The following is a 25,000-nucleotide window of genomic DNA, read 5'->3' as shown; positions in this document are numbered from 1 at the left end:
TGAAAGCATAACTCAAAAGAATGCCAATTTCTATTTAGGCAACTGTGAAAACGAAAACAACTATGCAAGCAACAGGAAGAACCACTTCACAAGAATGGGGAAAAAAGGCATATTAAATATTAGTTTAGCAAGGAACTAATGTTAAAAAAGGCATAGTAAATGTTAGTTTAGCAAGGATCTAATAAAATTATTTGTATGTGTATACACATCTGTAAAGGTAATTAGGTTTAATCATCATATTTTTCTTCACACTTGAAGCCTTATTCCACCACACGATACATTACTAAGATGTTTATGGATAAGCAAGTGTTTAACCCATTGCCTCCAGAAGAATTTGGGGCACAGTTGGCGTCCACTTCTCAAGACTCCTCACAGCTGACTGGACTTGCCTCCAAGGCCTCTCTCAGACTTGGCTGGTGTGCCACAATCACTGCACCAGATATCATTGTATCACTTGTTTCGAACACATGAATTTAAAGTTTTTAACAAGTTCAGAGATACATTATATTCATTTTAGTTGCTAGAAAAAAGCTGTAGTAGACTGATTATGAAAATTAGGGTCCATTTCAGTAAAATGAAATGTGTTACACTGGAAAACATGGAATATATTTCTATAAAGGAATAAAAGGAAGGATTTTTTATCTTTTCAAATCCTATTTTTACAAAACATGAGATTAGATATGGCTGCTATTTCCATGGCTTCAGTACTTCCCTTTTGGGTGTCATACTTTACATTGGCAGACTGCCATAGGACAATCCGAGTGGCTGACATGAAGAGCCTGACCATGTAAACTAGAGAAATGGTTACTTACAGGTTCAGAGCAGCAGCAGCAAGAGAGCACAATTATTAGTGCATGACATCTTCCACGAAAAGCAGGCAAATTTTGCAATAATCCTTTGGATCCAGGTAACACTACCAGGTCATGAACAAATTTGGCTCGAAGGCCAGGGTCACAAAGTTCTTGGAGGGTGATTAAACATTAGCAAGAGGAATAATGCAAGAACCAATTCCTAAATGCACAAAGTGTGGAATGTACCATCCATGAGCTATGATTGGAAGAGCACAGGTTTCGGGTGGATACCATTTCTATACTTAGAATCCTATTCCTGCCTCCCACCCCCACCAAGTGATAGGTGGCGCAAGGTGTATTACAGATAATTGAATATTCCTCCTCCCCCCTACAAAAGAAAAAATAAATAAAAATGTTACTTATTATTATCATTGCACAGTGTTATGGAGTGCAAGGAAAACATTCCACAACCATCTCCATACAGCATATCAATTTTGGGTCACATGTGGGCAGTGAAGCAACCGGATCCAATGGCTTAATACCTCCACTTTTATGCAAACATCCTAGTTTCCCCATCTTCCATCAGACAATGCAACCAAGTCAGCCATGACATGAACTATACTTCATATGGAGGCAATGGGTTAAGCTTTAACTATGATTTCCCTTTTAACTACAGAAGGCTACCAACTATCATTACTTAAGGGGGCCGTTACACTGAATTTGACATTTTCAAAAATACTCAAAAAATGGGGGGAAAAAAAAAATCTCCTGTAATCTAGTTGGCTTTGGCAATCTCATGACATAATATTTCTGCTGAATACATAAAAAATAAAGGAATTATGACAATATCTGACCCCTCCCCCCTCAGATATTTACTTTGTTGCTTCCGTGCAAATATACTCGACAAATTTGTTTTTTGGGGAGATTTTTTTTTTTAGATTTGTTTTGGTATTCACTGGTATCTAGCTGGTAATTCTGCTTCCTGAATCGACTGATAGCCATGACTAAGACATGGCAGGCAGTCCATACAAGAGTCAAAGGGAGAGGCTGCCCTCTGCAACACCATCCCATAGACATACCCCTGAGGACACTATTTCTTATGGGAATAACATCTATCATTATTAAACATAATATGATGGAAAATACATCTCGATCACAGCTGCAGCAGTTGTTTATTTGTATGAAATGCCTCACAAGGTACTGTGAAGCCTGTGATGACACAGAACTTCTACAATTATGTGCAGTTATTGCCATTATTACTTTGCAAAAGGGGGGGTACCAGCTACACTTCAGAATACCATGTCAATGCCATAGAATGCATCAAGATTTTTTTTTTTTTTTTTTAATAACTTCATATCATTTGAATAATAAAACAATGATGTAAATCATAATACATGTAAATACAACATTAAAAAATCACGAAAATCTAATCATAATTAACGAGTTTTGTTCTCGAGTGCGACGGCCCCCTTAAAAGATTATATACAAGTCTCTTACAAATATGTAATGCCTTTACTTCTGTGTACCTGCATTTAATATGAATCTTTGGTCAACATGAATTCCATCACAGGATTTAGAGAATATTTTTTAAAGAACTTTACTTAGTAGATTCTGATTGTCGTATGCATAACCAGTCACAGAATATACAACAGCTCTTCATTTACATTCAAAAAGAACACCTCTTCAATCATTGTTGAAATGTAATAAAACAAATTTCATTTTATCTGTTTACCCTTCAAATCAAACCAAGTAGAACAAGTATATGCAATTTTAAATACAAGCAAAAGTTTAATTACAAATTCTTTAATAACTGCTCTAAAATTCAATTCAGCTTATCACTAACTTGAAACTAAAACCATGCTTGTAAAACTTTGTCAACTGGATTGGAATGTGAAAATACACAAGTGGAAACTCTCCTCAACTTGTGTACAGAAAGCCATTCTACTGTATAAAAATCATAATACTAGATTTAGCTTTGAGAAAAACACCTGCTTTCACTGAGCTGCTAACTGGTTGAGATACACATTTCAACCAATTAACAGTTGAAGTGTCCAATAAATAGCCAAGCACTGTAATACAAGTTAAGCTCTTTCATAATAGCATCCTCTTTCAAGCAGCAGCATCTGTAGATTCCCTATCTATCTAGCATTATATTAGCTTTGGTGTGTTGACTGCAGAAGCTTGCTTACTAACAGAAGGGGCAGCACTTACATCCACCTGCTTGAGTCTAGCCATCAATTTTTCCTCTGTGCTTGTTAAGGCCTCCAGGACTTTGTGGTTCTTTTCTCGTAACTCCTACAGGGCAAGGATTAACATATACTATTAGACTTCACTGGATCTCACATTGGGCCAAACATATTTAATGAAAGCTAGCAGCATTGAGATACCTCTACACTTTCAATATTATTCATCATGTAATATACTTTCATAATCATTAACAAAGGCATCCAAGCCCCAAAATGTATAGAACAATGGAATGGAAATTCTAAATAAGTAGACATATGTGGGTATACATAAAGAAGTAAAGTGGACACACAAAGCTAATTGGTGAAAGCCACGTCAGGCTACAAAAAATTTAGTACAGTGCTGGCATCCCTCAACCAGTTTGTCCTGGGTTATTTCACCAGGATTTAAGTCATTCCTTTATATCAAGGCTTCTATATGCTCCCTCAACTTGTGACAGGATAGTATGGACACCGGTCATATCTTCAGAGATCTCTTCTTTGGGTCTTTCTATTGTCTGAACTTACATTCATGTGTAACCAATTATATTTCAGGTCTTTGCATCCATTTTACTCCAGGAAAAAAGGGTAACTTCATTCTAACATGATGTATGCTATACATGAAAATTGTAATTCCTCATCCCCTTAGTCTTGAATGCTCATTTCCAATCTGAAGAGGTTAAGAAGGATACCAGCATTGCCCAGACAAAGCCCAGACACTAATGCAAAACATGCATATCAGCCTAGTGTGTTTGAAGGATCAGTTTCAAGAGGCACAGGCAAGGGTAACAACACCAAAGGTAGTGGGAAAGGTTTGCATATTACACTACTTTCAAGAAGAGGTACTCTTATTTCTCCCCATTTATTACATGAAATGGCATTCAAGGATCAAGGATCATTCATGAATTAAGGATTGCCCCTACCTTTAGAATTAGGGCATAGACTCAAGCAACTTTCAGGCTCACATTCCCAGCAGAAAATGGAAGGTAACAGACACGAGTGTTACAGTATACGAGGACTGCAACATCTTTTCCAAAGGCATAATATCAGAGCAACATGCTAATCTGTTCTACTATACAAGATCAAACATTTGGAAGTACTAAAGGAATAATACTAAAATCAATATTGTAAGGAATACTAATGCTGTGTATCCAAACAAACAAAACTATAAAAATCTAACAGATCCAAAGACTCAGATACCACAATACGTAATATATAATAAAAATGTGTACATACTACACTGAAAAGTGTATTATGATGAGACATAACTGAAGTTTTATAATCACAGCCATGCAAGTCCATCAGGATAATGGTCATAAACAAGTGCAGTTTCAGAGAACAATTTAAAACAATACTCACATTGTTCTTTGCTTTCTGATTATCCAGTTCTTCTTTTAATCTTGCAATCTCTTTCTTCAGGTTTGATACCTCACTTATTTGTTGTTCTATTTGGATCTCTCTTTCCTTAACTCTGTAAAATCCATAAACCTTAGCATTCTTTGTTTTACTTGGTTAATAATGGTTAAAATCAAAAAAGCAAAACTAGTAACTATAAATAATGAACATCAATTACTATTCATACTACTAAGCCTTTTCAATATCATGGAGGGGAAAAAAAATAATAAATTAGGGTCTCACAATGATTCTAAGTGGGCGGTGGATGGGCCTTGGGTTTGCTCTGCATGAACATCACCATTTTCTTGACCCTCAGCTGCTGGACGGACACTCTGAGATGCCAAAGACTCCTTTTCCTCTTTTAAGCGTTCAATCTATAGATTGAAAAAAAAAATTAATAGCACAGTCCTTTATATAAGTTTCCTAATGCTTATCAAATACTAAATACACTGACAAATCTCTAAGGTCCTGACTTATTTAGCAGCAAGTAATATACAAAAGATGTAACACGTGAACTTACTTCTGCAGTCTGGTCTAACACCACCTGTCGTACACTACAAAGTTCACCCTCTATTTGGGCTAATCGTGACTCCACTTTTGTTTTCTCCTGTACCGCTTCCTAGAAGCAAAATTGTTGCAATACTTTAATTGAAAATAAAAAATAAAATCAATGTTTTGCCCATTATTAACACTAACATTTTTATGAATCAACTACAAACGAGGAAATTAACTTTCATAAAATCACTGACATACCTGAAGTTTGTGCTGTGTTTGTGCAGTTTTTGAGGTTTCATTTGCTAGTTGCACAGTAAGGGCATCTCGCTCAGCACTCGCAGCAGATGCCTCTGCCAAGGCTTGGGCTCTCTGGGCATCAGCACTTGCAAGCTGTGCCTGCAGCTCTGTGATTTGTGTATTTCTACTGGCATTTTCACCTGCTCTCTTTTCATCAAGAGCGGCAATGTGCTCTTCATACTGCTGACATCTCCTTGTTAATTCTTCATGCTCTTGTCTCAGCACAGCTGTTTGCATTTCTGACTCACTGAGGGAAGCTCGTAGTGTTGCAATTTCCGATTCATTGTTCGTGCTCTGCAACTGCTGTAAAATCTTTTGCTGTTGTTGCATTTTAGCCTGGTATTCCTTCTCTAGAGCAGCCTTCATTTCATTCAGACGTGCATTCTGGGATGTCTGGGCATTTGCATTTGCAGTTTCAAGCTCACGTGAATGATTTGCTACAGTGTCATCCAACTGAGCTTTCAGTTTCACTGCCCGAGAACGCTCACAATTCAGCTCCGTACGGAGAGCAGTAATCTTGGCTGACAGTGCAGAGTGAGCTTCATCCTTCTCCCTCAAGCGGGTTTCCACTTCCTCCAACTGTCGTCGAAGCTGAGTTGTGGGATCGACACGTCCCTTCTCAACCCATTCACCACCAGCATTGTTCTGCTGCTGCTTGTTCAGCAGAATGTCAATCAAAGTTTGAATCTCTCCACTGCTCAGGTGAGCATCTTGCACAAGGGGTAGAATTCTGCTTTCTTTTGGAGCTGAAACAGAATATGGAACAAAGATAAAATAAACACCTCTTTAATGTAAAAAAAAATAAATAAATAAATCGCTTCTATAGATACTGCCATTTTCATTTTCATTTTCACTTCCACTAATTACACATTGTTCTGATCATTAACCCCTTGGATCCAGGTCGTGACCGTCCTGTCACGGAAAAATTTGAGTCGAGGGCTGGTTGATGTGAACTTGCCATCAAGGGACAAAATGGTTACAGGCTAGGCTTGACAACTTGCTATCATGAGCAAAGGCCAGGGTGATAGAAAAAGACTTGCCACAGGTGCACAGGTCTCCTGAAGTGTGATTAGACTCATTTGGCATTTAGAAGGGGGCTTTTGCATTATTCCTATCGATAAACGAGTGTGGAACAATGTTCACAAGCCATGACTGCATGCTAAGCATGGGAATAGCATCCACAACATATTACAGGCAAATAACAAAATGCTCCATAGTTCTTGCATCGAGCTATTTACTACAGAGATAGGATATGGAGTCTGTGCAAGGAAAATAATATCTGGATAAAGCAATCAAAAGACAAATATGGACTTCAGGAAATGGCAAAAAAGCTAAAAAAGTTTATGCAAAATAACTTTGCAAAGGGTCTTGTCACTGCACACGTGTTCATGTGCATCTGGCCAACGTACTGCACACCCAGCCAAGCAGCCACTTGGGTAACCCACTGCCATATTTTCAGTCATGTGATTGCTGTGACAACCAGATCCAACAGGTTAAGCAATTTCCACTGAAGCTATCAACTATGGATGTGCCTCACTACAAAAGAGGTCATACATGACACTTAACAAATGCCAGTGGCATACTGACAGTTACCACCTAAGGAATGTAACAAAATTGGCAAGAAATTGTGTCAGAATTATTAATATCAAACTCCCTGGATCCAGGTGACATGACTGCCATCATAAGAATTTTGCCTGAAGGCCAGGCTGACAATAACATGCTGGTATGAGAATTTTGACTAAAGTGTGACTAGACTGGCCATTTAGGAAGGGCTCTTGCATTATTTTGTGTACCATCCATGAGCCAAGGCACAGAGCACCAACACCAGGAAGGACACTTTATCCTTTCTCAGGATCCTATTCCTACTTGCCATGACAGGTGCGAAAATATAAAAAATGTTACTTTGTTATTACTATTACACAGATATATGTAGCCTGTGCAAGGAAAATAGTCTTATCTTCAAATAGCATATCATCCAATGACAGACATTGGGAAATGTCAATAAAGCAAAAAATGCTTATGGAGAAAGTGAGATAACATTACAAAGGAGAGGGCAAGGAGTCTTGGTACTACAAACAAATGTCCATGGATCAGGCCTGCAAGCCAAACACCCCAGGGAGAGTCATCACCCGGATAAGCCTAATACTCAGATTTTGGGCCACATGCGGGCAGCAAAGCACACGGATTCAATTAGTTAAGGGTGGGAAACTCAATTATAATAAATAGACATGTAAATAATTGTTGCATGTTGCACTTTGCATCCTGGTTATCATTTTACGATGACTGTCAATCACTTATAGGCTTTTATGTTGACCAAATATGAACAGCAGATTCTAATAAAATTTCTTTGTGGACTTTTCTTCTATATAACTGGAGTCCAGCAAGGATCAGTATTCTCTACAACTAACTAAACTGCCCCACACAAGTCTACCTTAAACTTACAAAGCAAAACTTACCGAACACTATATGCAGAATAAATTAATACAGAATGTTTTATTTTCCCATACAATCATTATCGACAAACATTTATAACACTTCAGACTAGAGAAATATTTAGAAAGATTCTATTTTTGAACAGAAAATTCAGCTTACCAGGCATATCAGTCTTCTGTTTCTCTTTTTTCTTCTTCTTTTCTTGAGTTGGTGTAGCCTTTCCTGTCGAGTTCAAACTTCCATCTACAACCTCAAAATTGTCTTCAACCTTAGGGCGGGTTACAGGTGTTACAACCTGCAAGTCAGAGCAACATATAAAATGTCCTAAGAAACTGTCAACCCACTTGCACTGGGTACAAGTTCTGTCCTCTTAAGAGTTTTGTACCCCCTGCCTCCCCACAAAAACAATTTCATAAATACTCAAGTTCACCAAGGAGTCAATTACTAGGCCTAACTGTCCTCACCTGTTTACCCCATTATATGAATTTTCAGGAAGAGTTAATTCCTAAAACAGTAAGCATATCCCTAAGATGACTGCTTTCTGTATAATGCAAATTTCTAAGAGATTCCAAATAGATGTACATTTTCTGGTGCAAATCAAGCCTCTGATGTGCCTACAAACAAAATTCCCTTAATTAAATCTGAAAAATCTGGTCTTCTCTAAAACAAGCTGGATAATTTGATGTTCTTCACAGTTAGTGTTAAAATTACCAACTATCAGGACAAGTCACCAATACTAATAGTAATAGATCTTTCCAATCAGTCAAGGAAAAAGGATCAACAAGAGATAGCACAGGTCTGGTAATGCACTCCTTGGTCACATGAATCAGCACTTATGGAGCAATCTGTGTAAATATAATCCAGAAAATTATATCAGCTGACATGGATAAACAAGCCTTTCTAGCATCAATGGGTTAAAAATGCAAAGAGTAATAGAAGTAATTACTTACTGAAATGATAAAATACTGGGAAAAAAGAAGTACAACTCACTTTTTCCTTCTTGTTTTCCTTTCCCTGAGGAGGAGGGGTGGATTCTGGAGCGGCCTTGGTCTTTGCAGCCTCTGTCTTGGCTGCCTCTGTCTTGGTTTCCTTGGCCTTGGTAATCTTTGCTGCTTCAGCTTTTCCTACATCAGTCTTTGCTGCCTTTCCTTTGGCTGGTTCAGCCTTGGCAGCTTCAGTCTTAGCAGTTTCAGTCTTGGCAGCCTCTGCCTTGGCAGCCTTTGACTTACCAGACTCAACTTTTGGGCTTTCAGCTTTAGCTTGGTCTGACTTGGATGCCTCTACCTTGGAAGTCTTTCCTTTAGTAGATTCCACCTTCACAGAATCAGCCTTCGGGCTTTCAGCCTTCGTCTGTGAGGACTTGGCTGCTTCTGGCTTAGAGGACTTCCCCCCCTTTGTGGCCTCTACTTTCACAGCCTCAGCCTTTGTCACAATGGTTTCAGTTACCTCCTCCACAACAATCTTACGAGGAGTTTCATCATCTTCCTTGTCTTTCTTCTTTTTCTTCTTCTTTTCCTATAATGATTGGAAAAAAAAATTGCATCAAGTTAGTGGATACTTAAAAAAAAAAAAAACAATTTAAACATTTAGTGTATGAAGTCAGTAAAGGCTTACCCTACATAGTAGTAAATAGATACAAAAGTTCTAAGATATATTGAATGAAGCTCATTAACGATATAACCACAAGTCAATGAAATGGCAATCTCTGGACCTCAATTCTAGATCTGACTCGGCATCTTAATACTGGGATTGGTCAACCAAGAGGACCAGGAGCAATTTTCACAAAAGGTTTATAACTGTTCCTTGCGATTTAGTTTATAATTTGCACTGGTACGTCTCGTTGTTGATATACTAATAAGAACAAACATTCACATCGTTATAGGCCCTCTGCTAAAATTCTAATGTAATAACATGACCAGGTAAATATAGCAATAAATCTTACTTCTATCATGACAATAATACACATTTCATATATTAAGATGTGGCACCCTATATTAACAGTCACATGCTGCTATCTATGCTTTTCAACTATAATATTACAGTAAAAAGTAGGAACGGATTAATGAAAGTTTCACAATAAATTTAAAGGTACCTCCAAGTTTTCATTATTTCTAATGTGGAATAATCTTCAACAAAGAAAATATAGTATCAGTTATCTGCATCTCAAATCAAATGAAGTTTTCCTTATTTCCAGTGAATTATCTTCAATGTGTGAATCTGCATTTTAGTTTTAAAGATACCTTATCTTTTGTGGGACACTTTCACTGCTGTCTTAAAACTTGAGCCAAGACAAGAGAGTCCGATAAATTTGCCAAGTAAAAGATATGAAGATGGCCACATATCAGTTATAGGCCACATATCAGTTATAGACAAAGGTCACCTACTTTACTATCCACAATGAATGGATCCACTGTATATTTACAGCAAAGCTCTATTTGAAAAAGAAATGGTACCATGCTCTTTCACAAATGATGCAACAAAAAAACATGGGTGCCACATTACACCACTAAATGAAATGTATATTATTAATACAAGAAAGAATGATTGAAGTATCCATTTTAAAGGTATAGCTACCTTCTACTAGTGTTATAGAATTTAAACCAAGGTAAATGTTCTAATTAGCAGCAATAGTTTCATCCCCTTAGTGATAGGTACAGCTATAGCTGTCATGACAATGATGCACGATATGTATACATGGCATGACTCACTCTAAGTGGTCCGACTGTACACAGCATACGCCCTGACAAAGGCTAGATTGTTGCATAATAATTACGTCTAAAAATTCTGGCCCCGTCATGATAGGGTTAAAATGTGGCATCAATACAAATACACAATCGCAAAGAATAGTCGGATCCTTTGTGGTTACTGCCCCAGGTTACTGCAGTAATGTAGTATAAACAATTGATGCAGTAATCTGCCCATAGTGCAATGGATATAAGCAGCTTGTGAGCATAGGTCATAAAAAGTAAACCAATATCTATCCTGGCGCTCTTTCTCTCTCTAACCATAGATATCAAACAGCATTCCTTCCAAGCAGGATTACAGAGATGAAAGGGGACAGCATGTCCAGCAATGATAATTGCATTCTCAGCTAAGTATGGCACATATAAGCCCTTTCATTACTAAGACATTTATGGCCCATCTGAGGCCTTTAATTTGATCTGTACAACTGATCGTTGGAAAAACTACAACAGTAAGTATGCATACACTACATTCTTTACCTACTTTGAAAAATTACAAATCCCAGATATACAAACAATGCACAAACAATTCCATCAATAGAGGCTCTTAAATTACAAGAATTCATAGTAAAACCTATCTTCATTCCCATTGTAAAGCCCAGTTTCTGAATACTACCCTAGCTTTCATTCGATTCTATGCTATAGTTTTTTTCCCTTCAAATGAGAAAAAATGGTCTATTCTCACCTGCTGGGGTTGGGGAGAAGCCTCGGGTTCTGTAGAAGGTGGTGTGGTGTCTGGTTCTGTAGCTATCTCCTCAACTTTTGTTGCTGATGCTGGTCCATTCTGCTCAAAGTCATCCTTCCTGGCCTTTGGCTTCTTTTGCTGAAAGGCATGGAACAGTATATACTGGCTGCTTATGAAACCTAGATAAATATATCCAATTGAGCAGGGAGGGTGAACAAGGTAGAAAACTGGTGAGAAAGAAGGGGGAACAAGAAACAGAAGGGAAGAGGAAGCAGAAACTGGAAAGACAAGGATGAAGTAAAAGAAATAAATAGTGTGGGGTAAATAGTGTGACTTACTATTCTTAGCCATTGAAGAGCTAGAAAATGGGTTAAAACAGAGGGAAAGCTGATCTGAGTCAGGAGAATAAAATTAGAGAGAAGACTGGTTTCGAAAACCTCAATCTCAATATGTTAAAGTGTAGGGCACTAAAAGTTAATACATATCACGTTTATGGGACAGTTGGTTGTTGGGGGGAAATAAAAGCGCAATATGGAATCGGAAATGTGTTAGTGCTATTATGTGAAAGGTGTCCGTTTTGTTTGCGTGTACAATGTGTTGTGGGAGTCTGATCCTATCACAAATGGTGCTTGGAAAATAGGAGTTTGAAGGAGTCGGTACTGGTGTGATATGTCACGTATTTCCAGTTGTGGTCGTTTCGTGTATTAATTATGTTTACATGGAGTTGTTATTCTTGTTTATGTCAATTTGGTTGTTTGTGATTTTCTACATAATCATTGGTCTGTGTGCTTGTCTGTGTATTCAGAGGGCTTCCATACGTAAATGTTGTTTGATTCATGTCGTGATGCCAGGAATGAACTTTTTCTAGTTTATTGAGTGTGTGTGTGTGTGTGTGTGTGTGTGTGTGTGTGTGTGTGTGTGTGTGTGTGTGTGTGTGTGTGTGTGTGTGTGTGTGTGTGTGTGTGTGTGTGTGTGTGTGTGTCTCCTACACAGCTGCATAACATTCCAGTGTTGGAATGACAATAGTATTATAAACTACATGTTTAATGTCATGAGTTCAACTGTAGGTTCCTCCTCAGGAAATTCCGTGTTCTATTGGCTTTATGTCGCATGTTGTCTGTGTATTAAATTTCATGTTGGCATGGAGTGTGATACCAATGTATTTGTGTGGTGTGTTGGGTAGTAGTTGCAAGTGGATTGTGATTCCAAACGGGTGAAGTTTAAGGTTTTGTATTTATCGGGCTGGAAATCCATTTGCCATGTGGCTTACCACATGGTAAATATAAAAAATAAGGAAAACTAGCAAAATGATGACTGTAGTGTGGGTAAAAGTTAACAACTTGAGTGAAAACTAAAATAAAAGATAAGGGGTTTTCCAGCTTTTTTACAATTTTGGCTCTGGCACAGAAATTTTCAAGACTGAAATAAGCTTCAGTCTACTTGGAAAGGCTGTACCTTTTTAAATGACATACCAGGCCAAATATTCCTGAGAAAATTAAAGAATAAATAAAGTTAATGTACATGTTACATGTCATACGGTAGATGTATATTGAATATTTTTTTAACCTATTTATAATCAAAAGTTATAAAATTCAAGTTTCAAAGTAAACAATGTGCAATGCAGCACTCAGCTTTAGGCAAAGAACTTTATCATTATTTGCTATTTGTTCTCTGTAATGCCTGCTGCCTTCATCAAACTTCTACCAAATACATGCACTGTTCACTTAGGTTTCACTGTATTGATAGATGGTTTCATACAAGGACTCAGGCACTAAGAGGTCAAGTACATTATGTACTTCACTTCACCTCACCTATTTCAGGGGAATGCTTGTAAAAATCCAACAGGTTTCCAGTTGTCCATCCTTAAAAAAAATATTGATGCTACTTTTGTTTCAACAAATTGCAGCTCATAATTGCAACTTTTTAGAGCTATAGTTCTTTTGAGTTATCCCTCAAGAAAAGAAAATATATGAAAACTCCTAATCTTTGCCCTAGACTCATATTCAAGAGAAAATTGATTCCATTAGCTTGCCAAACTACTTATTTTTCTATACTGAAGTATGCTTCAATATGCTTAGTCTGGTAGATAATTATCATTCTCCTGTATGGCATGCTTCAAAAAAGTTTGACATTTCTCCCTTATGCACAAACAAGCAGACATGCAAATACTAGGAAATAAAGATACACCTGTCTGTCTGATAAATATATATTTATCTATCTATCCAGTAGATATGCAATGTCTAGACTCAGACGTATTTTTTCTTGTATATGTGCATGCCTGTATAATCATTGTTCTTCAGACCTCACACAATTTTAACAAACTGACGATGGATTCACTAACATAAGATCGTAACACATTTACCAGCAGTCATTTATCATTGCGTTTACCAGTGATGGCAATGCAGGATTCATGAAGAAATGTTAATTTGGATATGCTACATTACAATTGTACAGAGGGATCTAGTAAATCAATTCAAACAATCAGCAAGCGCTATACATAATCTTATACCTTCCTTCAGCCAATCACGTAACAAGTAAGATCTAGAAACAGCAAGATTGTATAAATAATCGTCACAGATAAAAGCACTATTTAAGCACATGTAGAAAAAAAAAAAAATTATTTGATTATATCCATCATGTTGGATATATAATTACTGTATAGATAGGAACTAATATAAACACCTATATCAATATATTATTGTTTACCTCAAACCGAAGAGACAGTCCAAAAAAAATTTTTATTATATATCTCATCACTTAAAGAACCGGACCAAATAAAATTTTTATTCATGCCCTTTGCTGTCAAAGTAAATATTTCAAGCTTATTCTTGCCCATGCGCTTTGGAGTTTGTCAAAATGCCGCCAGACACAGATATTGCTATACTCTTTTAGCATTGGTATTGCCAGTTTACATATCAGCAAGGTAACTTTTTCTATACCATTTATAATAATTATGTCAGAGAAGTAATCTTTAATCCACTAACGACATGTCCTACATATGAGACACCCAAACAAATAAACATTGCCGGGCGTCCCACCAGTGTGACGCTGGTCCGGGCAGCCCCGCCCGCCGATTTTGTAGCCGCCCAGAATCTTTTATTTTCGGCTTCAAAATATACCGGAGTTAATGGGTTCAGAGTTCTTGTTTATCAGTACCATGCATTCTAGTATAATGTAGGCCTAGAATTTTACGAGACTCGTGTTTTTCTTTCTTGCTAGTTCATGAAATTTGCATTTCTTCACTATCCGCACTATGATATCTGTTTGTCATCATATTAGTTACAGCATGTGTAAAAACAAATCGAAAACTTTGCTTAGATATTGATTTTTTGACGAGACAAATGTGATGACATCGTCTTCCCAGTAGTTATCAGTGCTCTGACCACTGGTAAATTTACCATGGTAACTCCGATGGCAAGTTGTTAATGAATACCACCGCTGTGTTTAACATGATAACTATAGTTACCAGTGATTTTAGCATCGTAAGTGCATTAGTGAATCCAGACCCTAGCCTCTAGTTTACACTTTAGTTCAAGGCTGTATAATTTTCTTTTATCAATTATACCTCTCCACAGGACAATAACCCAGTGACCTGAATTTTTTTTTTTTTTTTATACAGGGATAGTAGCTTTTTTAAAATCTAAATGTTTTTGCTTAATATAAGAAATAACAATTCACACAATTATATGCATGCTGTATATAATGGGGCCAAAATTAGTATTCAAAAACAGTAAGCACTTCCCAGCTTTCAAATGCTCAGAGGAATAAAATTAGCTATCTACAAAACATTAAAAGACCAAGCTACTGATCATCTTCAGAGCCAAAAAAGAATGAGAATATTGTGTCAATGGCAAACTGTAGTGGGTTAATTTTGGTCAACATCATTTTTAATAAATATTAAATTTTAATAAATATTCTGTGATCAAATTAAAAGATAAGAAAATGTATGCCTACTTACTACTCATGGAAAAAGCTGAACAAAAAGATATATTCAAATATTCTATTAAAAAAAAAAAAAATGTACATTATATATATATATATATATATATATATATATATATATATATATATTATATATTTTATATATATATAATGTACATTTTTTTTTTTTAATAAAAAAAAACTCATGCAAAAAATTAAGGTAGATAAGATTAGTATTATGCCCTTCACAACTATAGATAACAATGAGAAGGATATGGTAGCTCTGCTGCCAAACACTTATCCAATTACATTAACAGGAAAGGGGAAAAACAAGTGCAGCATACATTCAGATTCACAAACAAGCTTTTTTTTGTAGCTGTCTCAAAAAACAAGTAAAAATATCTACCTTTACTGAAACCATAAATATTTTCTACACACCTTGGTATTTTTGTACTTTTGTTGCCTGTCACTCTTTGCTAGTGCAATCTGTTCCTGTTCCTGCTTCTGACGTTGTTCAGCAAGAGCTTCTTCATAAGGGGTTTCTTTTGTGCCCAAAGTGGCGAGTAAATACACCACAACTGTCAACACCACCACAACAGCACCAAGCACCAGTACATCCATGGTCAGCAGCACTGAAACAAGTAAGATTAACTTTTATTAAACAATAATAAAATGAGACAGACCAAGAGATTACAGATTAGGGATAGGCATTTTCCGAGATTCTTTCATCACTTTAAAACAATGTAGAAAAGACAAGAGTAACAAAAAAAAATAAATAAATAAATAAAATACTGCTAATTTTCTACTAATATGCAATAAAGAGTGGAAGTCCAGCTCTGCTCCTAATACCCTTCATCCCAAAACGGGTAAGCTGCAATGGGGATAAACCCAGTATGATAGACCCTTATCCAAGGTCAACCACTTGGCTAGTCATCACTATGGTTATGCCGGTGGATTCTCTTTAAATTCAAACCCTGCTGCCTACCTTTAACAAAATGCTAAATTCTACATCTGACTAAAAATTTTACCTTGAAAAGTAAAATGCTATTGCTGCAATACTTGGATCTTAGAATCTGCTTCTTCAGGTTGATAGAATTTTTCTTAGTTTTCAAGTGCACAAACTATCTTGCAGGAAGTATATTCATTACTAATAAAAAATGGTACAAATTATAATTCTAAGTGCTTGCTGCCTTTGAACTAGTGATTTTTTTTATCTTTTCTTTTTTCTTTTTACTAACTGCAGCTCTGGATTCCACACCTATTCTCAACATTATTGCTTTCCTATTGGGAATGACAACAAAGATTGCATGTTTGACAGTAAAACTGCTTAAATAAGCAATTTTAAATGAAGAATACAAACTTTTTTTTTCTACTATAATCATCCACAGTTAACTTAGCATTTTTAAAACCATGATGATGCCCAAAATCCAACTCATCTATGACTAAAATCCCTTTTAATGTAAATGATGTATATCACTCATAACATTTCACAGAGTCTGTATTCATCTTCAATGAAACAGTAAACAAGATATCAATTCAGTTTTATTTCAATCTAAAAGTATTTTGTTCATTTTAAGAAAAAATTAAAAACAAAAAATTGGATATTTGAAGTTGTTATAATTTTTTTTTTTTTTATGAATCTTTACCACCATCTTTTAAACGACCTTTGTTCATTATGATCATTAGTCCGAGTTATAGAAACAAACTAGCAACTCCTGTGGAAAAAGTGCAAATCCAGACCCAAGACAACAACATGAGGTTACATAAAAGCCTTAGTTTCTCATTTAAGACCTCCTTTATTAAATTTTTCTTGAGCACACATTCACTTAAATGCACATACACATATGAATTAATGTGTACGCATGCGTATGCGTATATGCCCATGTACCCATTAGATCCGTAATGATTTATTTTATTTCATTTTTATTCCAGTCTACTCTTGTTTAATGATGTGAATCCACCTCAAAACAAGTGGACAACATTTAGTCACAAGCAGAGTACTTGTTATGGAAATCAGAGTTGCTTTTGTTTGTTAGAAATAACTTCAGAAAACACTGATATTATCAAAAATACTTTGAAAAACAAGTCACTTGTATTTGTCGTGGACACTTCGTCTTGTGATGTAACAATAGGTATCAAATACTTATAGTCCTATATTATATAGTTTTAAAAAATAAATCATACACCATCTTTACATTTACTTTTATGTAAAATGGATTTACAATGAGGAAATTATGTTTAATTGATTATTTAGCTTAAAATGTGAGAGCAAATGTAAAACTATTGCAATCCGAAAAGTTTATCGTGGGGGGTGACACTTGGAACTGTCAGCTGGGTCTCTCCAAGACGGCAGTTGACATGGGTGTGTAAATAACTATTCGTTGCAAGTTTATTTTTTAGAGATATAGATGTAACTGCTCAAGCCCTAAACATACTTATATGTTTAATATGTCAAAATCGAATCATATCCACTTCATTTTATGAGAAAGAAATTTAGTCACGTGAGTTCTTTTCTTAGTTTTTTCATATCAAATCTTTCATTTTGGAATGAAACCGTATAATTACACATTACCCTCCCGAGATCCATTTCAGTAGGTAATGTCATAATACAATGCATCGTTATTCACTCCCGTAAAGCGGGAATGCAGAAGGGTGAAAATCACTGACACTGGCATGAAGATTTGGGGTTCTCACTTCGCAGGCTGCCAAAATTTTTCAATATGGGAGTTTATATTCTAGGTAATTCTACAACTCATACATGTATGAAACTGATTATAGCTCAATACCGAAGCAGAAGTAATTGACCCAAAATCCTCCCCACCCCTAGGGACGATCCCTTTAAGATTATTAATGCCACACCGCAAAAATGTTAAGAATACAGACAATATATGGTGGTGACGAAATCCGACATGTTTGAAAATCTGGCCCCAGGGGGGGGGGGGGGTCCCTGGGGACAGCCTCCTGCATTAGATATAGTATGCACAGTATCCTATTTCACCATGCATGTCAGTCCTGCCATAAATACGTGGAGGATTCTTTGTATTCCAGGGAGGTGTTAGGAGGGGCAGCACCTTCAGATATTATAGTGGCCCTCATCTCGTATGCTATTCAGCTCATTTGCCACATCTTACCTTGCAATTGGTATCCAACTTCCCCCCCCCCCCCTCCCACTACTACCAGAGCAAAGTTTGTGGGGTATAGGAGGGATTTTCTGCCAGACAATTTCTAAATAAACAAGTATTGAAATGTCATGATCAGGTTGGCATAGTTATTTTTAACAATTACCAATACATTTGATAACACTTGGATATTAACCCACTTGTATGCGACATCCGGAATAATAAAAATAGCCGGCTGTCCCACTAGTGCAATACTAGATCAGAGCTTGTGATCTCATTTTATCGCCTGTGGTGCCCCAATTTTGATCCTGCCCAGAAGCCAGGATTATCAGCTTCCAAATGGACCAAATGCAAACCACCTTGCAAAGGATAAACCATTTTTTCAACATAGATATATAAATATTTAGAATATCATGCACCCCATCATAACAAAACTTGTGCTGATGTGTTCCTCTCGCCCCTAATATATAAATCATGCCATATATATAATATATATAATATATATAATATATATAATATATATAATATATATAATATATATAATATATATAATATATATAATATATATAATATATATAATATATATAATATATATAATATATATAATATATATAATATATATAATATATATAATATATATAATATATATAATATATATAATATATATAATATATATAATATATATAATATATATAATATATATAATATATATAATATATATAATATATAAATCATGTTATGGAATCCCTCCCAATACATAATAAAGTTGGCCGCAATAGGAGGGGAGGTCATGAAAGTTACTATAAAGGTTGCAAGTTGAAATACGAAAAACTTTATGAAAGTCAGTTAATATTCTGTGGTAAGATAAAATACATATACAAGATGTGTCACAACAATATCCAATACAGGCAGCTGCCATCTCCAATCCCAGTCCTCTACATATTTATGGCAGGATGGAGAATGACCAATCACTGAGCCACAAAATACTAAATTGTATTAACAAGGTCTTCTTTCTTTTATATCTTTAGGAAAGGATTGAAGTTCTGGAATACAACCAAGATAGATTATACAAAGAAAAATACTGGAAAATGAATCCATGAGAGACTGAAAAGAGGTGGGGTAAACTTGCTGGATCTTACTATTGTAAGAAATATTTAATGCAAATCTTCTGATTATCTTGTACAATATTTACAATCTTGGTACATTTCTTGCTTTTAATTGTTGATGAAAGCAGTATTTCTGACTTATGTTCCAGGAGCCGGATTCTCAAAAGAGCCTTCAAGTTATGGCGCACTAGAGGCCTTAACCGTCCTGTGCCAATGCAAGTTACAGCCCATCTAGAGTTCCGTATCTCGGACTTAACTTCATATATACAAACATTTTTTAAGGCGCCTTATCCCTGCCTTAAATCCCACAGCACCATAAATCACATAAGGTGTTGGATCTTCAGTGGCCAATTGCAGCTGCTGTTTCAGGCAGCTCTTAGGGAATCTTGACCAATCACAGGCCGTAAATGCCAATCAGAAGATTTTGTAAACATTGTGTCCAGCCTGAGGCATGATAAAACTAATAAAGAGGAGTTAAGAATGTAAATACTGAAATTAACAATAACAATTAGGAATATATGAATAAAACTATTACATCCAAGGCAAAGTCAGCACTGTTTACAAATATAACACCTAACCTAACCAATTGGGAAAAGCAAATAAGAGTTATATTGGAATATTACACAAGTGAGACACCCGGAAAAATATAGCCGGCTGTTCCACCGGTGCAGCACTAGATCGGAGTTTGAGCTCTGATTTCATCTCCTGTGGCAGGCAGCACGTGGGCAGGTTCCCGGACTGGCCCCCACACAGATTCTGATACCGTCCAGAAACCGGGATTATCGGCTTCCAAATAGACTGTCACTAGTGGGTTAATATGTTTAACCCATTGGTGCCGGGTGTCACGTACGTACATGCCATGGCTGTTGTGGACCAAACGCCGGGGGCATCATGCCATGCCCATTCCCGCGCTACTGGCCCGTCGGACGGAGGTTGTTTTTCTCCAATAGTAGTGGCTTCATTTATATGGTAAAGATTTTAGGCAATGGCACCTAAAGTGACGGTAAAACTTCAAATTTTTAATAATTTAATAAATTTTTGAAAAATAAAAGCTTTTAGGTGCTAAATGTCGCTCGCAAACTACCGATCGAGCCGGGCGCAAACAGGGGAAACTGCCAGTGCATGCCAACAAGCCGGTGCATACGTAAACTTGACAAAATTTTTACCTGTCGCTGATGGGTTAAGAAAAAATTGATCCTCTTCACTTTTACAAGTGCATATCCTGATTCCAAGTGACATTTGGAATCTCAAATCCAAAGATGAGAAAGACACCAAAAATATATAGCTCTGCTAATTTGCAAATAAAAAATCTCATATCAAATCAGATCAAGTTAACCTAATCTGATAAAACCAATTTGAAGAGTTCTATGAAAATGTTTTAGCTACAGGGTTTTCACTGCCTTTTGAAAGTAGATAAATCGTACAACTTGTCAACGTGGGAGCCATACAAAAGGCTGGTAAGCCATGATGCTTTGAGGAAAATTCACAAAACACTGCTCTTTGTATCATATAACAATATGCAACATTCAGTTCTCCAATGAGCTCATGCAAGGGTAGCAAAAGCATAAATGCCAACTTCCTTCACAACCAAAAGGCCCCCACATTATGTATCAGCCCAAATTTTCCTTCACACCATTGCAAACAATCAATTACTTCTGCTTCGGATTATATGAAAAATTACCTGCATACTACTTCAAACCAAACACTTCAACTCTCTCAAGAGCTTCTGCCATATTTCATAGGTACATATGGAGACCACAATAGAGATCACAACAGATCTTGTTCATTACACTTGGGTAGTAATAAATGCATACTGACTAATGTACTTCACTTTAGCTCACATTACATTTATCAGTATATTACCACAGTGCATAGAAAGCTCCTGCCATACTTCATATTGACTAAAAGTGAGGATATAGGATAGTAGCAACTATTCAAGACCACAAATGCCTTTGAGGCACTACCATCTCCCTACATAATTCTAAGGTGTATTTGGTTTGACTGTCAAATTCCAAATCTAGAAAACATCGCTCTTCCATCCACAAGGGACACTTGTTGCTAGTTAACATATGAACTCAGGAGTCATCAAGCGTAATAATAAACTTTGTAGCAATGATATTTGCTGTCCTGATGCAAATTACCATTCAATGATGAAACTCAGATCCAGTCTTGGACACTTGTTGATTCTAAGAGCACCTAAAGAATACTCTGAAATTTCATTTCCTCTGATAAAAATACTATTGTCACAATTGGCTTTGGAAAATTAGCTTCATAAATAAGTCAACTAAAATATTGTCTAGGCATATTAAGCAATATGAAAAGACCTAAAACAATATCAAATAGGAGAGAGATATAACAAGTTCCCCAGGTAGTTCAAACCTTGAGAAGCGAAACCAAGCAACTAGATTCATACTAGGCAACCACCACCACATACTAGTAACACTTCACTATTTCTGATGAACAAAAGATTCTGAAGTTCAAAGTTTTTCAGCTGAAGTATTCATAATAAAACTAAACACCTAATCAAATATAATCAACAAAAGATCAGAAAATATTAGAATAAAAGAATTACTATTTAATGACCAGAACCTTAAATATGCATCCAAACATCCTTAGAGTTTTTCCAAGAGATACTGGACCTGTTGAATGGCCCCACAAAAGGCAGGACATCTATTATGTTTTTTCTTTCCCTATTTATTTATCTATGCCTTAAATCATAATTATAAATAAATAACTATCACACATACCAACTTATGGTCTACACATTCAATCCACAAAAAGTTACTAGCATGAAAGAAAAGAAAAAAAATTGAAATTGACTGGTCAACCATTTCAAAGTTTATTTTATACAAACTTTCTCCTACTTGTGATAGGCTGCATAGTCTAAGGTGATTCCTGTAATCAATTAGTATATCAAAGTGTTACCAGTTTATAATAAATTCCTAAATGGAAATGATCCAATTTCATCATTTCCTAAAATACAAGAAAAACTCAACTTTGGCAGAAAGATTTTAATTTTCTCTGAATTTTTAAAGAAATGTTCTACCGTAATCCATCTGAAAATTTGAGATGCTCTCTGAAGAAAGGTCAACAATTTTAACTAACCAAACAGTGATGCAGCACTGGGTAATCACATGGCTTACATGTTTTCAGTACTATGGCAAAGAGCAACCTCTATCATACTGTACGGCATCCACTGACAAGAAAATACTGACAGTAAAAAGGATAGCGAGGGTAGTTCATAAATTCTACTGCGTCAGAACTTGCGCAGTGAAGGTTTGTTGACCTGTTAGTATGGAGGCCATAAGGATACGTACCTAAGGCAGTAGTAGATGGTGAAAGCTAGAACCTCGCAATATTGTTCTATCTTTCAGTCCTCATACAGGTGTATTGTATAAAGTACATTTAATCAAGAAAAAACTGGCAACTCAGAATTAAGACAATTCACCACCTTACATTCTAGTCAGATAACACTATTTTATATTTACTTAGGTTTTGTATCTTAACTTAGTGCATCCATACTGTAAGGGTTAACCTAAGTTAGGGCAAATTGAATAGGATTTTCTTGTGGAGGACAAAAAGTTGCAGTCATCAGTTCCAGCAATTATCAGCAGACATGAACGGTAACACCACAAAAGCAGGTTAAAAGTCCACTCTGTATGTTTGAGTTTCGGCACAAACTTGCCATGTATATCGAGGTGAATACAAGGTTTCCCCGAGGTGGTGTTTAGGGGCAGAGCCACCCATCCACCCTTGCCTAGGGCAGTGCCCAGTCATGGTAACAAGATGAATAAATTGTGATGTGGCGGTGGGGGACTCTCTGGCGAGTGCATCTGTACTGTATAAAATTTCCAAAACAAGTACTACATTTATTGTTTTCTAATTAATGTTTCCTGCCCTCATAACCCATTCAATATTCTCACCAAGAGAGATGGCAAATCAGACTACCCAGACGATCCAAGAGCCAGGTGGAATGTATCAGTTTTACTTTTTTGAAATTGGACAAAGTATAATAATTACTCAACCCTAGGTATTATATAAACTTGCTTTTATTTATAAAACTGCATAGAATATCAATGGAACCATCTTAATATATATAACTAATCAAGACTTATGAAAATGTGAACTGGTAATCTACAAAATTTTCTTTTCCTCCATCCTACTGGAAGTCCTTGCTTCACTCCTAAATTCCTATTGCAAGCATTTTTATCCAACATACACACAAACGTCTTGGTACAGTGACAAAGTTTGTGCCTAAAGCCTGGAAACTCCAATATAGTGGTCTGAGTCTAAATACAAAATGAACTTGCCCAAAAACATTAAGTAATTGTCCAGATAAGGACCTCAAGCAAGGCCATGAATGCCACACAAGACCATGGTGTTCATACACGAGATTCCAGGAAAGGCAAACAACATTCAAGTAGTTTGCAAAATATCAGTGATGCTTGGACCAGCTTCACTGAAACTTTTAGGGAGATAATCATTTTCTGGCTTATATCAACATGTATGGAAGTGGTATGGAAGTGGTAAATCTTTGTCAGAGCACAAAACCTGTAAGCACAGCATCCAAGTGTTTAGCTGGGCATGGACTTCTTGTGTAATTGCCATTTTTACATTGTAGAATTACCTTTTATACCTGTTCTGGACATAAGCCAGGAAACTATGTTGACTACCATTTACAAGTTTTCAAGAAGGTCAACAAAAGTCGCTTCATAAGTTCAGACTCCTAACATCTGCATTAACACACATTGCAGCACCATAGTGGACATCCTACACAGGAAATCAAGTCATTATCAAAGGAGTTTACCTACTTCCAACAATTTCCTCTGTCAAAAGGAAGTTCACATACATCTGAATGAACGGGGTACCAACAGATCGCTCCTCAGAAATTTACCACAACACGTGATACTTCCTTAAGCAGCTTTAGGCTCCCTCTTCACTTCACTTTCTTACTAGGCACAGAAGTACTTTAAATTGCTGTCACTTCACACCCTCTCACCAGAACTGAAGGGCCAGCCACTACACTGCGAATCCAGAACCTCCCACATCACTTCAATTTCTATACATATTTCTCTTGCAAGGTAAGCGCTGCTACAAGGCCCCCGAGAGCTAGGGGGCTCGCTGGGAGGACACAGCTGTGGCAAAGAGATAGGCCTACCTCAAAGTGCATCTGTTCCTACACTCGCGAGGCGCCAGCCACTCTGGGCCCCTGAGGAAGCTACCTTGTTTTGTTTACCTATTTCGCGATAAATCACTTATACCGGATTCCAAGGGTTATTCATCACCACTACGAGTGCTGTTCAGATGGGTGTAACACGTCGAGTGATGAGCAAAACATTTCCGTGGGGCGGCCGTGGCTCGCAAATGACTTTGACAGGCCGGTGCTGCGGGACCTGTCTGGCCGCCACCCACAGATTGTCACTATTTCCTCACTAATTATGTGCGACAACCCCTCCATCACTGAGCATAACGAATGTATGCACTTGTCTTACCTTTCTGACAAACGTGGAGGACTATAGATCACGAATTGTCATTAAAAGAGGGCACCACAAGACAGAGAAAGTGTGGGCCGCTCCCTCCCCTGCCTCACACAGTGCACTGGCCGAGCCGCTATGTAAGACGCCCCGTCATTGGCCGTTCGACGATGCAACGCGTTCCCTCATTGGCTGATATGCGATACAACGCATCCTCTCATTGGCCACTTCACGCCTGCCATGTAGAAAGAATACACGGAGGAACTTCATCGTACCTTTCTTTAAGTGAAATATAACAACGACATTCACTATATTTTGATA

The 25,000-nt window shown here is 36.8% G+C and overlaps 1 protein-coding gene across 27 annotated transcripts in view; it reads right to left on the bottom strand.

Moving 5' to 3' along the window:
* Positions 1 to 24,864, bottom strand: part of LOC113826878 (ribosome-binding protein 1) — a 78,078-nt gene extending 53,214 nt beyond the window's left edge. For 22 of the 27 annotated variants that reach the window (XR_011399019.1, XM_070129119.1, XM_070129121.1 and 19 more), the window contains exons 1-10: positions 24,698 to 24,864; positions 15,419 to 15,612; positions 11,060 to 11,197; positions 8,624 to 9,148; positions 7,793 to 7,928; positions 5,162 to 5,946; positions 4,929 to 5,027; positions 4,652 to 4,782; positions 4,373 to 4,484; positions 3,003 to 3,086 (exon numbers count right to left, since the gene is read on the bottom strand). Coding sequence is in view for 26 of the 27 variants with exons in the window: in XM_070129119.1 (XP_069985220.1) it covers positions 3,003 to 3,086; positions 4,373 to 4,484; positions 4,652 to 4,782; positions 4,929 to 5,027; positions 5,162 to 5,946; positions 7,793 to 7,928; positions 8,624 to 9,148; positions 11,060 to 11,197; positions 15,419 to 15,601 (2,193 nt within the window). In the remaining variant the exon portion in view is untranslated. Of the gene's footprint in view, positions 1 to 3,002; positions 3,087 to 4,372; positions 4,485 to 4,651; positions 4,783 to 4,928; positions 5,028 to 5,161; positions 5,947 to 7,792; positions 7,929 to 8,623; positions 9,149 to 11,059; positions 11,198 to 15,418; positions 15,613 to 24,441; positions 24,578 to 24,697 lie in introns of those variants that run through there. The other 5 variants (XM_070129125.1, XM_070129128.1, XM_070129141.1 and 2 more) reach the window with 2 other exon arrangements.
* Positions 24,865 to 25,000: the final 136 nt, after the last annotated feature.

This window comes from Penaeus vannamei, chromosome 13, assembly GCF_042767895.1.
Source record: "Penaeus vannamei isolate JL-2024 chromosome 13, ASM4276789v1, whole genome shotgun sequence".
NCBI classification, from domain to species: domain Eukaryota; kingdom Metazoa; phylum Arthropoda; class Malacostraca; order Decapoda; family Penaeidae; genus Penaeus; species Penaeus vannamei.
Note: the sequence above shows the minus strand (reverse complement) of the source record. Positions and strands in the feature narration are given on the sequence as shown.